At 45.5% G+C, this 16,834-nt stretch overlaps 1 protein-coding gene across 1 annotated transcript in view; it reads right to left on the minus strand.

Moving 5' to 3' along the window:
• The window catches only part of CLCF1 (cardiotrophin like cytokine factor 1), a 37,935-nt gene extending 22,478 nt beyond the window's left edge, over positions 1-15,457 (minus strand). Inside the window, exon 1 of the mRNA XM_032794997.1 lies at positions 15,393-15,457. Within this exon, the coding sequence (XP_032650888.1) occupies positions 15,393-15,420 (28 nt within the window). The 5' untranslated portion in view covers positions 15,421-15,457. The remainder of the gene's footprint in view (positions 1-15,392) is intronic.
• Between the last annotated feature and the right edge of the window lie 1,377 nt (positions 15,458-16,834).

A 16,834-nucleotide genomic window follows, 5' to 3' on the forward strand; every position in this document is an offset into this window, starting at 1 on the left:
CATCAGCATTTAGGTGGAGGGACCTGGGGCAGGGGGGTGCTGGGAGGACCACCTGCAGCAAGTAAGGGGTGGCGCAGCATGCAGGGGAACCACTACCCACTGCAGCTCACCTCTGCTCCGCCTCCTCCCCTGAGCATGCCACCCCGCTCTGCTTCTCTTCCTCCCAGGCTTGCAGCGCCAAACAGCTGATTTGCGCCGCAAGCCTGGGAGGCGGGAGAAGTGGAGTGGCAATGGCGTGCTCAGGGAGGAGGCGGAGCAGAGGTGAGCTGGGGCAGGGAGCTGCCGCACAGCTCCCCGGGCCAAGGGGAGCTGCCACGGGAGTGCTTTAGGGCGGAGGGCTGCTGCAGGGCTCGAGGGGGGGGGCGCAAGGTGGAAGTTTCGCCTAGGGCGCGAAACATCCTTGCACCTACCCTGAGGGTTAGGCTTCAGGCGAGGGTTTGAATGACATCAAGGCATAAGCTTGGCTCAGGAGTAGGTTAGCATTAGGCTGTGGGTTGGGGTTGGCTGAGAGTTAAGTGAGCTGGGGTGACAGCTAGAGTTGGAGTGTTGTGGTTATGGATTTAGGTATTGATAAGCATCAAGGGACATTAGGGCAGTGGCTGGGGTTAGGATGGGCGGGTTAAGTTAGGTTGTAGGCAGGGGCTGGACTGTCAGTTGGGTTTAGGATGAAGGTCCATGATCAGGTGGGGTTGGAGTTAGGGCGTTGCCTGGGGTTAGGTTTACACAACATGGTTGTCTCTGCATCTGCTTGTTACCCCTGAGCATATTTTGGGCTGAGAGAGCAGGAAAGACTGGAAGTGACCATGTGTGGGAGGGGGGGGGCCCTGGAGTCTCTTGCTCTTAGAAATGGGATGCTCATTTGTATACATAATAAAGGGTTCCCGGCTGTGCAGAAAACGGCTTGTGAAATTAACCAGACAATGGCTGTGCTTTCCAGGGATTTTTCAGTTCTGAGGTAAGCTGTGTCACGGCAGGCGAGAGGAAGAGAGATGGGAGAGGTGGGGTCAGACATAGAGGGATGGGGAACAGAGAGAGGAATGACATAGAAAAGGAATGGACATACAGAGGGGAGAAAGAATGAATGCTAGGCCTTGTCCAAACAGGAAAGTCACACCAGAGTAACTTTCCATAGATCAGGAAGATTGAGACTCAACACACAGCTGGAGGACAAAACCATGATCACAAGAACATAAGAATGGCCATATTGGCCATTTGTCCATCTAGTCCAGTATAGTGTCTGCCGACAATGGCCAGTGCCAGGTGCTTCAGAGGGAAAGAACAAAACAGGGCAATTATCAAGTGAGCCATCCCCTGTTGTCCAGTGCCAGCTTCAGGCAGTCAGAGGTTTGGGGACAACCAGAGCATGGGTCTGCATCCCTGACCATCTTGGCTAATAGCCATTGATATACCTATCTTCCAATTTAGCTTATCTAATTTTTTTTAGAATCCTGTTATACTTTTGGCCTTCACAACATCCCATGGCAACAAGTTCCACACATTGACTGAGTTGTGTGAACAAATGTTTCCTTATGTTTGTTTTAAACTTGCTGCCAGTTAATTTCATTGGGTAACCCTTGTTTCTTGTGTTATGTGAAGAGGTTGGTAACACTTCCTTATTCACTTTCTCCACACCAGTCATGATTTTATAGATGTCTATCATATCCGTCCTTAGTGATCCCTTTTCTAAACTGAACAGTCCCAATCTTCTTAATCTCTCTTTGTATAGAAGGTTTTCCAGCACCTAATAATTTTTTTTGCCCTTCTCTGTACCTTTTCCATTTCTAATATTTCTTTTTTTTAGATGGGACAACCAGACCTGCACACTGTAATCAAGTTTGGGGGTTCCATGGATTTATACTGTCGCATTATGATATTTTCTGCCTTATTATCTATCCCTTTCCTAATGGTTCCTAATATTATGTTGTTTTTTTTGACTGCTGCTGCACATTGAGCAGATGTATTCAAAGAACTATCCACGATGACTTCAAGATCTCTTTCTCGAGTGGTAACAGCTAATTTAGACCCCATTATTTTGTATGTATATAGTTGGGATTATGTTTTCCAATGTGCGTTACTTTGCATTTATTAACATTTAATTTCTTCAGCCATTTTGTTGCCCAGTCAGCCAGTTTTGTGAGATCCTTTTGTAACTCTTCACAGTCTGCTTTGGACTTAACTATCTTGAGCAATGTTGTATTGTTTGCACACTTTGCCTCCTCATTGTTTATCCTTTTTCCCAGATATGAATATGTTGCGGGGGAGGGATAGTTCAGTGGTTTGAGCATTGGCCTGCTAAACCCAGGCTTGTGAGCTTAATCCTTGAGGGGGCCATTTGGGGATTAGTCCTGCTTTGAGCAGGGGGTTGGACTAAATGATCTCTTGAGGTCCCTTCCAACCGTAATAATCTATGATTCTATGAACAGCACTGGTTCCAGTAGATCCATGGGAATCCCCACTATTTACCTCTCTCCTCTGTGAAACTGACAATTTATTCCTACCCTTTGGTTCTTATCTTTTAATCAGTTACTGAACTATGAGAGGACCTTTCCTCTTATTGCATGACTGCTTACTTTGCTTAAGAACCTTTGGTGAGGGACCTTGTCAAAGGCTTTCCAAAAGCCCAGGTACACTATATCCATTGGATCACCCTTATCCACATGTTTTTTTACACCCTGAAAGAATTTTAACAGATTGGTGAGGCATGATTTCCCTCTACAAAAACCATATTGACTCTCCCCAACATATAGTGTTCATCTATGTGTCTGATAATTCTGTTCTTTACTATAGTTTCAACCAATTTGCCTGGTAGAGAAGTTAGGCTTACCAGCCTGTAACTGCCAGGATTGCCTCTGGAGCCCTTTTTTAAAATTGCCATTACATTAGCTAAGCGATAGCTTACATACCACAGTCAGTAGTTGTGCAATTTTATATTTGCGTTCCTTCAGAACTCTTGGGTGAATACCATCTGGTCCTGGTGACTTATTACTGTTTAATTTATCAGTCTGACTATTTGATGATTTAGTAGCAAGAGTTTTTGTTGAGTCTCTTAATATATTTACAAAGCAAGGTTCTACGGCAGATTGCCCTGCAACATTAGAAATACAGGAACAAGTGAATTTCAAAATTGACCCTGGAGCGGAGCCAAGACAATCACAGATCACATATGAAAAATAATTAGTGACTGCCCAATGTTAACATAGAAAAATACAACTTAATAAAGCAGGAGCAAAATGAAGCAGGCTAAGCCCCACTGGCATTGTTAAGAACAGATAGCACTCAGAAATAATGGGACAGGAAGCCTCATGCGTGCTTAGGTTAAGGAGACGGCTGCAAATACAGATGATTAAACAGGTGTATAACTTGTCTACAGAACAGGATGCAAAAGATATTAAAGAGTTTCATGAGCTGTTTAATGGACTGGGACACATTTAAGGATATTATACATCATACTGATATAGATCCCAGTCTACCACCAAAAATACGTGCACCAAGTCAAGTCCCATTAGCACTGAGAGATAACATAAAAACTGAACTTGGCCAGATGGTTAAGTTAGGCACTGTTGGGCTAACAGTGTGGTTGCCATGTTACATTCTACATTTAAACATATTCAGGATTTCTACAGATCCAAAAGTTTTGGATAAGGCCACCAAACATGAATGCTTCCCCAGGAGGACAGCTGAGGAGCTCATGTCTAGACTTCAAAATGTAATAATAATTCACTTTTGGAAGCAAGCCAAGCATTTTGGCAGGTCCAACTCGGCAGTGAAACTGCAAAACTCTGAACGTCTGACTTCCATTTTGGTAGACATATGTTCAAACAATGTCCTTTCAGCCTTGCCTTGTGTCCTGGATCTTGGGGGAACTGGATAGCGTGGAAGTATTAATCAATGATCTGCTAAGTTGGGTTGAAAATGATCAACAAAATGTCAGGATGGGACACATTCTGCAGTGGGCCACATTATTGGAGAGGAGAAATGCCAAATTGGGCTGAATGAATTGTTTTATCTAGGACACATACTCAGTGACAAAGGAATTCAACCGGACCCAGGAAAGATGGAAGGGACTGGAAAAATAGAAAGACACAAGGAGGTCTTACATAGACTGATTGTTGGATTAGCATAGCTAAGCAAACTGATCCTTCATTTGTCGCAGTTAGGGGCTCTACTCAGAATGCTTATGGAGGGCAGTTCAGAGTGGCACTGGGATGTAACTGGCAAGAGAAAAACCTTTGGGGGAATTAAAAAATGTCACAGAAGCACCAATACTGAACTATTTTGAAATTAATAAAGAGCCTAAGATCTCAAGTGTCACCAACTCTCCTGGGACAGGAGCTGCCCTTCTGCCAGATGATCACCCAGTAGCAGATGCAGACAAAGCATGGGCTAAAACCCAACAAAATTATGCTCAATTGAAGTGGAAAAGCTGCAATTGTGCATGATTGTGAGCTGTTTCATGAGTATGTTTATGGACAGAAACCTATTGAGGTTGAGAAAGACCATAAGCCATTAAAAGCGACTTTACCGAAACCATTGTGCAAAGCAATGTCCAGGCTTCAGACAGTGATTGTAAAATTGCAAAAGAATTCATTGAGTGTGAAATGCAGACCCAGCGAGACGCTTTTTATATTAGGCACACTTTTAAACTCATATCAACAGTGAAAACAAGGAGCTACAGGAAAAGAAGTTTGAAGTAATATGAGCCATTCATTTCCAAAACAAAAGTTGACAAGTTCCAATGAGAAACACCAAATGACCCAATCTCATGAGAATAGAAGAGAAGAATTCTAGAAGGATAGTCAGTGGAAAAAGCCCAACCACCTCCAAGTATAAAAACTTATTGCAGCCAGAGATGGAATTGTTGCATCAGATGGCATTCTGTCCAAATGACATCATATCATAAGCATGAAATCACAAATGCAAAGCATCTTCCACAGTACTTATTTGGCTATTGAACCATGTAAGAATAGAGACCAAGATGCCCTGTTGTAGCCAGGCATGAATGCTGCCATTAAAGAGAACATATCTGAGCCTGAAGGCTGCAATCAATGCAGGAAAGAGAATGCAAAAGAACTAAAATCATATGAGATTCCTGAACTTCCTTGTCCAAAGTTGGTGCAGTTCTACCTGAACTTAACAGGGAAGTTAATTATTAATTAACTCTTATTAATTGACTTCTACTTAATTATTTTTTAAATTGAACTGTTGCACAAAACATCAATTGTAAATTGCACACCATAGGTTTCTAGATGAGTTAACAACAGAGGATGGATCCTATCATGAGTGACTTCTTTCAGCAATTGTCTTGGATTCTCAGTTCAAGCCCTTACCTTAGTCAAAGGGGTTAGCTGAAAAGTCAGTACAATAGCAAAGGATGTGATTTAAGAAATCCCCTGACAGATCGGAGGGATTTGTACTTAGCACTGTTAGGATACCCCTACACACCTCTCAAAGTTTCATTAGAACTACTAGATCAGAGACTCACGGGCAGGACGACAGATGCGTCAGTGGCAGCACCTAAGGAGCTTTGTGAGCCAGACAGAAAATACTATGACAGGCTTTCCAACAGTGACCCCTATTGCAAATGGGAGTGAACATTAGACTCCAAACAGAAAGTAGCCAGTAAGATACCAAAGCAACAGTTGCACCATCCACACCAACGTCATAACCACTCTAAGGGCCAATCTGACAGGAGGCATTTAAACAAAACCAAAGAGATACTGGCTCACTGCTGATGTCCTCCCTTTAGCACATCCAGAATGCTGTCAGCTCTTGAGTGCTGACAGAAGTAATGCATGCCCACTCAGTCACTGACAATGAAAAACACCAGGAGTAGCAAACACAGCTCTCTGGGGCAGATCTCCAGAGGGCTGGCTAAACAGGCCACCACGGACCAAGCCGTTCTGAGAGCAAGAACACACACAAAAATCAAACAAAAAACGAATTCCCAACCATCCCTCCTTTACCACATTCTCCTTTCTCTTTCCCATTCTCAGCCCCAGAGACCTCATTCCACCCAGTCTCCTGACCCCCCTTGAAACTACTCGCACGCCTGCCCTCAATCTCTCACTCTCCCCAGCTCCTTCTCCTCACAATACAAACATGCATTGGTCTCCCCTACTATAAAAGCCCCAGCCTTGACCCCACCTCTCCCTTCTCCCCTTATATCCAAATACACTGGGCATGCAGACTACACCCACAGTTTTAAGCTCTTTTCCTTCTTCTCCATTTTAGACCCCCTCCCACTGAAATAGCTCTCCTCAAGATCTCTAACAACCTCTTTATCACCAAACTTCAGGACCTCCACTCCAGCTTCCTCTTCCTAGATCTATGCAGGTCCAGCTTTAGGCCTATTCCATCAATTCACCCGAATCGGACCCCGTGCCTAAGAGGGCCCCATGCCCAGTGAGAATCCCTTCCCTGGCTAGAGGCGCCTTTTAATTTTTACTCACTTGGCGGCATTCCGGATCTTCGGTGGCACTTCGATGGCGGGTACTTCGCTTGCTCCAGGTCTTTGGCAGCACTTCGATGGTGGGTCCTTCAGTGCTTCCAAAGACCTGAAGTGAGTGAAGGACCCGCTGTCGAAGTGCCGCCCAAGACTCGGAGCACCGCCTGGTGAGTAAAAGCCACACGTGTTTTTTGTTTGTTTGTTTGTTTGTTTGTTTGTTTGTTTAAGCCATCCCTGCCGGGGCCCCATCAAAACTGTTCAAATTGGGCCCTGTACTTCCTAAAGCCGACCCTGGATCTATCAGCTGCCTTTGATATTGTCAGCTATTCTCTTCTTCTTATCTTATCATCCCTTAGCTTTTCTGACTTGTCCTCTCCTGGTTCTCCTCCAACATTCAGATCACCCTGTCTGTGTCTCTTTCAGTGGCTCCTCCCCCTCCTCTCTCTCTCTTGCAGTGGCTCCTGGTTTTGTCCTTGATTCCCTCCTCTTCTTCCTTAGCCCCTATCTCTGGATGATCTTAGCTACAAACAAGGCTTTTACAACCATCTTGATCATGATGACTCACAACTTCTCTCTCTAACCCAGACCTGTCTCCATCCATCCTATCTTTCCAACATCTCCTTGTGGATGACCAGCCAGCAACTCAAACTTAACATGGCCTAATCAGGGCTCCTGATCTCCTTTCCTCACCGTTCCTTCTTTTTCTGTCATGGTGGACAACACAAACATCCTCTCTGTCATTCATATTCATAACTCCAGATTCTTCCAGGACTCAGGTTTCACCCTAGACCCACTTGTCCAGGCCATGTCTTAATCTTGCCACTTCTTCTCCTATAACATCTCAAAGATCCAGCCTTTTCTCTCTGTACAGGCTGCCAAAGTTCTTGTTCAAACTTTTGTCCTCCTATACCTTGGTTACTGTAATATCCTCTTGGACTCAATGCCTCCTGCCTTGCTCACCATCACATTAATCCAGAATGTTGCCAGTAGGCTCATCTTCCTTGCCAGTCGTTCTGACCTTCCTGCCCACTTCTGTGTCCATCACTGTCTCCCCTTTCTTCAAACACTAGATTCTTGTCCTTACTGTTGTCCATCAATCAGCCCCACTCCACCTCTCCTATTGAATTTCTTATCACACGGCTTATTCCTGCCTTTGCTCTGCCAGTGATACCAGTCTTGATTGTCTGAAAATCCATCCAACTCGAGTACATACCAAGGACCTGGGATAGGGCTGTACTTGGGCAGCTATGTGGACATACTCTTTGTGTTACTTGTCTGTACAGCACCTAGCACAATGGGGCCCTGTAAGCTGACTGGAATCCTGATTGGTGGTACTGCAACAGAAATAATAAAGAGATGGCCATGTAAGAACATAAGAACGGCCCTGCTAAGTCAGACCAAAGGTCCATTTAGCCCAGTATCCTGTCTTCTGACAGTGGCCAGTGCCAGGTGCCCCAGAGGGAACAGGTAATCATCAAGTGATCCATCCCTTGTCCTTCATTCCCAGCTTCTGGCAAACAGAGGCTAGGGACTTCATCCCTGCCCATCCTGGCTAATAGCCATTGATGGATCTATCCTCCATGAATTTATCTAGTTCTTTTTTGAACCTTGTTATGGTCTTGCCTTCACAGCATCCTCTGGCAAGGAGTTCCACAAGTTGACTATGTGTTGTGTGAAAAAATGTGTGAAATGTAGTAAACAACACTTCCTTATCTACTTTCTCTACACCAGTCATGATTTTATAGACCTCAGCCATATCTCCCCTTTAGCCATCTCTTTTCCAAGCTGAGTAGTCCCAGTCTCATTAATCTCTCCTCATATGGAAGCTGTTCCATTTTTGTTACCCTTTTCTGAACCTTTTCCAGTTCCGATACATCTTTTTTGAGATGGGAAGACCACATCTGCACACAGTATTCAAGATACAGGTGTACCATGGATTTACATAGTGGCAAGATGATATTTTCTGTCCTATTATCTATCCCTTTCTTAATTATTCCCAGCATTCTGTTCCCTTTTTTGACTGCTGCTGCACATTGAGTGGATGTTTTCAGAGAACTATCCACAATGACTCCAAGATCTCATTCTTGAGTGGTAACAGCTAATTTAGACCCCATCATTTTATATGTATAGTTGGGATTATGTTTTCCAATGTGCTTTACTTTGCATTTATCAACATTAAATTTCATCTGTCATTTTGTTGCCCAGTCACCCAGTTTTGAGAGATCCTTTTGTAGCTCTTCGCAGTCTGCCTGGGTCTTAACTATCTTTAGTAATTTTGTATCATCTGCAAATTTTGCCACCTCACTGTTTACCCCTTTTTCCAGATTGTTTATTAATATGTTGAATAGGACTGGTCCCAGAACAGACCTCTGGGGGACACCACTATTTACCTCTCTCCATTCTGAAAACTGACCATTTATATCTACCCTTTGTTTCTATCTTTTAACCAGTTACCAATCCATGAGAGCACCTTCCCTCTTATCCCATGGCAGCTTACTTTGTGTTAAGAGCCTTTGGTGAGGGACCATGAGGCTTTCTGAAAATCTAAGTACACTATATCCACTGGATCCCCTTGGTCCACATGCTTGTTGACCCCCTCAAAGAATTCTAGTAGATTGGTGAGACATGATTTCCCTTTACAAAAACAACATTGACTCTTCCTCAACAAATTATGTTCATCTGTGTGTCTGACAATATTGTTCTTTGTTATAGTTTTAACCAGTTTGCCCGGTACTGAAGTCAGGCTTACAGGCTTGTAATCAGAAGCCAGGTAGGCTCAGAGAAGGCATTTACTGACAGAAGGCTGAGTAGTCCTCTCACCTGTATGGGGCTGAGCTATCAGCCCTGACCTCCAGGCCAGGTGTTTTTATATGGAATGTTATAAATGGGCTAAATGTCTCTGTGATTGTTATTTTTGGATGACATTTCATTTAATTTTCAACAAAAAAAACATGGACTCACAGCCAGATGTAACAGCCACCACTGCAGTAACTGGCTACTGATCCTGTCATGTGATGGGGAAATAACTCTTCAGAACCTTCACACAGGTCACACCACTCTGCTTGTCCATCAACACCACACACACACAGGAAATCCCCACAGATATCCCTCTGTCTCCTGTAGCTATGACACTCTTTGTAGGGAATCCCCTGTCCACCCCCCATAGCTCTTAATTTCCTGGCCGTATGATGGGATTGAGAAGTATTGGCAGAGCTGTGTGTAAGGAGAACCCAAGACTAGATTAGCTGGGGCCTACAGATTGGAACTGATGGGCACCAACACAGCTGGGCTGTATGTGTGCAAGGGTTAGAAGTCCAGGGATAGGATAGCCTAGCAGTTGAAATACAGAGGCATCAGCAGAGTTGTGTGTGTAGGGAACCCAAGGCTGGGACAGCAGAGGGTTGCTGAGATGAGGACTGAAGGCAGTGGCACAGTTAGAATCATAGAATAAATCAGGGTTGGAAGGGACCTCAGGAGGTCATCTAGTCCAACCCCCTGCTCAAAGCAGGACCAATCCCCAGACAGATTTTTCCCCCAGATCCCTCAATGGCCCCCTCAAGGATTGAACTCACAACCCTGGGTTTAAGCAGGCCAATGCTCAAACCACTGAGCTATCCTTCCTCCCCAGCCACATATTCTGTTTGCAATTGCCCAGTATTACACGATCATGGAGGGAGAGATTCTGGTAGAGCCTGTGCATCTGCAGGGGCCACATTCATCTCTCATATGTCTGGCCTTTGTAGGTTCAGATTGGGTGTAGTGAGGGTTGGGTTGGTTTTTCTGGTTTGGTTTGGGGTTTTTTGCATTTTCTAGTTCCTATCATCATATACAGTACATTCCTCTGTGCATGTGTGAGCGAGTGTGCGAGACTAAGTGAATGAATGTGTGGGTGTGAATTAGTATCTGAGTGTGAGGTTACTCCATGCCTCTCCTTTCCCTCTTCCCCCTTGTGCCTCTTGTCCCCCCCTCTGTCTCGCACACACGCCTGTCGATACATTTGGAGCCCGCTCACACTGATTGTTTACATCCTGTCTCCTCTATATGTTTATAAATATATCAGAGCACGGGAGACTCCAGCGAGGCCTGTAATTAGCTGGGCCTGGATTTCCCATCACTGGCTCCAGCCAGGAGCATGATGGAAACAAACTTGTTTAACATGGGTGCGCAGGCCCCTAATTCCATCCAGACTCGTGAGCCTGGGGAAAGGCACTTCTCAGCTCTCACTCTCTATCTCTCTCTATGTCTCTCTGTCTCTCTCTCTGTCTCTATGTCTCTCTCTATATATATATCTCTCTCTCACTCTCTATCTCTCTCTATGTCTCTCTGTCTCTCTCTCTGTCTCTATGTCTCTCTCTATATATATATCTCTCTCTCACTCTCTATCTCTCTCCCCATTCCCCACACATACAGTGAGACACAAAGACACAAACACACACAAACTGTGATTGAGACATATACAAGTGGCAGAGAGAGACCCACACACAAACTGACTGAGAGACACACCGAGTCACTGATGCATATACACACATTCATGCACCTTGCCTACACTAGGATAATAACCCATTGCTGGCAATATTTCTTTTCCTCTGCAGCCTGTGCCCCAACATTCAGTGACTTTGCCCTCATTCCCTTCCTCAGCATGGCCCATGCTCAATCCAAGCTGCTCATGTTTAACCTGCCCCTTCGGCAGATCCCAGGCCAGTGCCTGCAGCATCCCTTGATGGCCCTGAAACATATGGGCCAGGCCTGAACCCAGACAGCGCTGCAGTAGATTCCCCTGCAAAGGTCAGAATGGAGGGGAAAAGACAGTAATGATGGCAAGAGAAAGGGAGCCAAGCAACCAGACCAGCCCAGATCATGCCCTCATGCCGTGAATCAATGAGATCCTCCTGAGAAAGGCTACCAGACTTCCCTATCTAAGACTCACCAACTCTCTACCTGTACCTAGCACCTGAGGAACTCAAATTGCTCACAAACAGGGCCAAAGCCACCTTGTGCCAAGTTCACTATCTTCACAGGGTGACACTGAGGCCCAGAGAGGGGAGGAGACCTGCTCTAGGGCACAGTGAATAAAGAGAACACAACCTAGCTGTCCTGACTCAAACATTAGGGCATATTCCCTGCTTTACATGCCAGCCTGAGCTGAGGAGGGGAGAAAACCATGCAGAGGAATTTAGGAAACAAGCCAACCACAGAAACCATTGTGCCCCCCTATCTCCTCTGCCAGCAGTAAACTAACCTGGCTATGTCTTCACTGCAGAATTAACCACAGTTATCTACTCTGGAGTGAACTCCTCTTGAGTTAGCCTAGTTCAAGTGAGAACAGCTAGGTTGCGAAATAACATCCCAGTTGCACAGAGTGGTCATGTTAGCAGCTGATGAGTTGGACTAATTCGAGTGTAACCTATACTCCCTGACTGGTCAGGCCACTTAAGCGGAAAGCACCACCAAACTCAGTGAAGCGGTTTTGTGTGTGGATGGGACTTGAGTTAACTCTGCAGTGAAGACAGAATCCTCCTATATATGAAGAGAAGCTCACAATACACCACAAACCAATTCCTAAAGTGGCTCAAGTTAATGAGGCACAAAAAACCTTGTGATGTATCCTGGAAATCCTAGAGCCAAACATGTATAACTGCTGTGCCAATGTGGACATGGCTACCCAGGAATGAGGTGAGTGCAGCTCTGCGCTGTGGACAAACACAAGTGGGCTTGGCGAACCCAGACCCAGGTACACTCTGCAGTGTAGACATAACCCTAGTATCCCCTAATCTCCATGCTGCTAGCGGCAAAGCTAAGCCAAGTGTTTCAGACAGTAAGTACAGGAAATGTGTGCCTCTGTGTGTGTGTGTGCATAAACATGTTAGTGTATGTGAATGTGTGGTTGTGTGAGCATGCGAGTATGCACATGTGAAGGCGTACATCCATGAGCAGGGGAGTGTGTCTGGGCATTCAGGTGTGTGTGCGTGCTTATGTGTGCATGCATGCAAGCATCTGCACTCACATGAATACACGTGCACATGCATGAGAATGCAAATGTGACTGTGTGTGCTCATGTTAGTGTGTGCACATGCATGAGTGGGGAGACATCAGCCCATGTGGTCATGTGAGCGTGCGTGTACATACATAAGTGTATGAGTGGGAACTTGCCAGCGTGTGTGCATGGATAAGAATGCAAGTGGGAGCATGTTAGCATGTATGCACATGCATGAGTGTATGAGTGGGAGTATGTCAGCATGTGTGCATGAATGAGCATGCAAATGTGAGCATGTGTGCACAAGCATGTGCATTGTGAGCTGGGACCATGTGCGTATTGCAAGCAGGTATATGTGGGCATGGACATGTCAGCATGTGTGCTTATGCGAGTGTCTCTGCAGGCCTGAGCTTGCAAGTGGCAGCACGTCAGTGTGTATGCTCATGTGAGTGTGTGTGTACGTGCATGAGCGTGCGAGTGAGAGCATGTCAGCATGCGTGCTCAGACAAGTATGTTGTGCAGACATATAAGATGTGCCTGTCTGGATTAGCCCACCTGCCTGTGCGGCTGGAACCCAGACTCTAACGGTGGTCAGGACCTGCGCACTCTAAGCCATTTCTCAAGCATCTCCCCTAGTTAGACCCTTCACACAATGTCCTTTGTCTCTCTGATGGCTCATCGGGCTGGCCCTGGCCCTGTCGTGTGCCTCTACTCACTCACCCATGGCCAGTTTGCAGACCAGTCTTGCTGTTGATTTCAGTGGGGTCAGGTCAGGCCTGGGATGGGTAGGTTCCTCCTTGAGCAAACTTAGTGTCTTGTTGTCAGCCTCAGTGCAGCTGCCCTGGGGATAGCAAGGGAGCAACACTAGTGTGGTCAGGGCTCCAGCTTCTCCAGGTCATTGTCCTGAAGCCATGCACCTGCATGCCTGCACACGGCATGCACACACACAGACCTTGGTGACGTAGTGCTAAAATGTCAGAGCCCTGCCTACTCTAGCACTTGCATAGGTACTGAATAACTGCAGATGCAACCTGTAGTTTCTGTTTGTGCTGTTGCAGATCCCGCCTCGCATGTGGATTGGAGTTGGTGTGTTTCCATCTGTCTGCCTGTGTTTATGTTGGCATAGGTGTATGTGTGAGTGAGAGACTTTGCCAGTGCATGCACCTCTGTGGGGGTGTGTATGTGAAAGAGTTTTCCTGTGTGTGTATATAGAGGATGTGTGAGGGGAGTTTGCCTGAGTGTATGTGTGTGTGTGCGCCAGTGTATGTACATATGTGCGCCAATGTGTATGTCTGCAGCTCTCTGTGTGTGTGCATGTGTGTATGAGAGAAAAATTGCCTTGTGAGTGTAGGTGCAGGTACAGCGGGGAAGGGTTTTAATTTATGGAAAAATGTGCCACTTAGCAGGGAATAAATCCTCCCCAAGGCCAGTCCCGCAAGGAAAGCCATTTGCAATTCCCTTTAGAGGCTTTTTTTGGTTTGTGGCTAATGCAGCCCAGATGTGCGCAGGGGCTGTGCCCTTGCTGTGCCTGCCAAATAGGAGCTGGGTACATCGGTTCCTGTCAGGATCCAAGTGTTTCTGATGAGTGACAAAGCCGAGGGCTTTGAAGCTCCGAGCTTCACTGCTCATTCTAGGACTCATTCCCTTCCCTTCTCCCCAAAGACAGAAAATCCAACTTCACCCAGCATCATGTACTCGGGGAGACAGAATGGGATGGAGACAAGGTTGGATTTTGCTAGACACTTGCCCTTCTCCATCTCCCCTTCCTCTGTACATTGTTCTTCTTCCTGTTCTCAGCTTGTCTTTCCCTCCTTAATCCGCCCAGAGATTTTGGTTGTTCCTCACTCTTGGCCAAGAAACAGCCCTTACCAGCTACAGACCAGACAGACAGACAGCATGTTTCTGGGGATTGTGCATGGAGAATTCAGATTTCTAATCCTCAGAGATCTGAAGGGGCAAATCCTGCCCTGGGTTTCATTCTGTGTCTGTCTGTCCATAGATAGATAGATTTGTTAAGTCTTTCTGTCCTCACACTTTCTGGCCCTTCTCCCCCACTTTCCCCACTATGCCTTTCCTGACTCACTCCAGCACCTCCAGTCTGGAACAAAAAACAAACACAGATTTTTTTGTTGTTCAAAGAACTGACTCTGTCCAAAGGAGGAGAATCTCATGTAATCCCGTGCGCCAAACCTAACGGCATAATTGTCAAAAGAGCGAGTCTAGGAAAGTCAAGATTTTGACCTTTTAAGGGCTGTTTTTATAATTTTATTTTATTTTAATGGCAACCTCTTTCCCAGAAAGCTTGCAGTGTAGTCTGCAAAACACAAAACCCCTACTGCTTATACAAATTACACCCTCCATGCTCTGGGACTGTTCCTTTCCTTGAAAACATTTTTTGCTCCCCCACAAAGGGACTTTTCTAACTAGGTTTCAAATGTTAAAACTCCAAAGATTAACAACAAAAAAAAGAGTCATTCACAACCAAGAAAAGCTCTGGAGAATTTTGAAGGGGGAGTGCATGCCTTCCAAAGAGGGGTATTTCCTCAGTGTCCCTGAAACCTAGCTTCACGATCCATTAAAAAATGCAGTCTATTTTAGCAACCAAACCCTTTCTCTTTTTTTGGTGTAAGTGCTTAAATCAAGCCATAGGAAGTAAAAAAAATCTTTCTGCTCTAAGTCCTGGTGACTTTCATTTTCCTCTTCTCTCTGTCAGTCCTGGATTTTAATTCTCCGTGCTAAGCGGCATTTCCCCCACAGTAATCACAAACATGCATGGAAAAGAAAGAACAAGAGAAAGCAAAGAAAAAAAAGGGGGGGAAAGTCTTAAATCAATCACAAAGCCAGACAGACGTTTTAATCAAATCAAATTAGAATCAGCAGCAGTTCAGAAAAGAAAAACACGACACGCAGAGCAAGACCCCCGCCCCTACACCCCCATCCCCTGCCAAAATAGTAGAGACGCTTCGGTCTTACCTGAAATCTCCCCAGAAACATATAGCATAGTAGACTCAGATTGTGGGGTTGGGGTGGGGGAAGGAAGGCTGCAGAATTTGTTCAATACAAAACAAACTTTTTGATTAGTTATTACTCTAAACCCAAAGCCCTAAGCGAATGGCGAAGCCTCACTTTCTCCCTGTTCGTTCTGCCCTCTCTCTCTCTCTCTGTCTTTTTCCTCTTCCCTATTTGTTTTGGTTTGTGTTTGCTTGGGTGTTAGGTGGAAAAAGCTGTCTCGGATATTTTTTTTGGTGTGTGTGTGCGCAAAGTTTTAAACATGCTCTCTCGCTCTCTCCCCCTTTCCACCTCCCTTGATTTGCTCTTTTGATTGGTGTCCAGGAATGCAAGAATAAAAAAAATTGCATACACCCTCTCTCCAAGCTGCTTGCTTTTTTTTTTTTTAAATTCAAGTGTTAAGCAGAACCAGGTTGCTTTCAAGAATGTATTTGATGCAATTGTACACAAGAGCAGGCTCCATTCATTTTTCTCTTTTTCCCCTCCTCCCCCCCCCCTTGGCTCTTCAGCTTTGGGCAAAGGTAGGGAACTATGGAACTAAAGGGCGACATGCTTTTCTGAAAGCAAGACAAGGAGGAAAAATAGAGACATTTTAAAAATATATCTTAAAGGGTAGGAGGGAATGCCACCCCATCCACACACACCCCAGATCTTTGGATGTTGCAAAGCTTTTGTTAGTGGCATTTTGGAAAGAAATTGCGAAAAATTAAAGAGTGTTTCCCAAAGAGTTGTGGGTGGAGGGCGCGCTGAGTGGGGAGGGGAGATGGGAAGCAGCAGGCAAGGAGGAGGGGGAGGGCTGGCTTCCCTTTGGAGAAGGGGAGGTTGGGAAAGGTGCAGAGGTCTCCCTACCTGCTCTGAAATCCATTTGGTAAAGCCAAAGCTACACTCAGGACTTGCAGCCCTTCAAGGTAGGTTTGTGATTTAGTGCTTCCTTTCTCCAAGGGGGCTGCACAGAGTCTGCGGTCCTTTATTTTTGGCCAGGATTAATAATCCCATTTGCCAATCCCACTCATTTAGGGTTTGGTTTGGGTTGGTGTGTGGTTTTCTTTCTTTTTTTTTTAAATGAGGATATTCTTTAGTCCTCTTTTTTTTCCTGACGTGTAAAGCTTTAACCACAAGCTGAAACACCAGTCCCTGAGGGGGGGGTATAAAGGGGGGGAGAGGAGGAGAGGTAGAGGCAGATTGGCTATTCTCTCTTCTACAAAAGAAAGTTTTAGTAGGAGGGGGTGAGGTAAGCACGCGGTGCCACCCTGTGTCAGAAATGTCGGAGTGTCAGAGAGATGGGGGGTGGTGAGTGAGAGAGAAGGGTACAGTCAGAGAAAGATGGAGAGAGAGAGAGAGACAGACAGACAGATTAGATAGATGACACAAACTGTCTCAGTCTCTCCTCTCCTTTCTATAATGTT

This window comes from Chelonoidis abingdonii, chromosome 4 (assembly GCF_003597395.2).
Source record: "Chelonoidis abingdonii isolate Lonesome George chromosome 4, CheloAbing_2.0, whole genome shotgun sequence".
NCBI lineage: Eukaryota > Metazoa > Chordata > Testudines > Testudinidae > Chelonoidis > Chelonoidis abingdonii.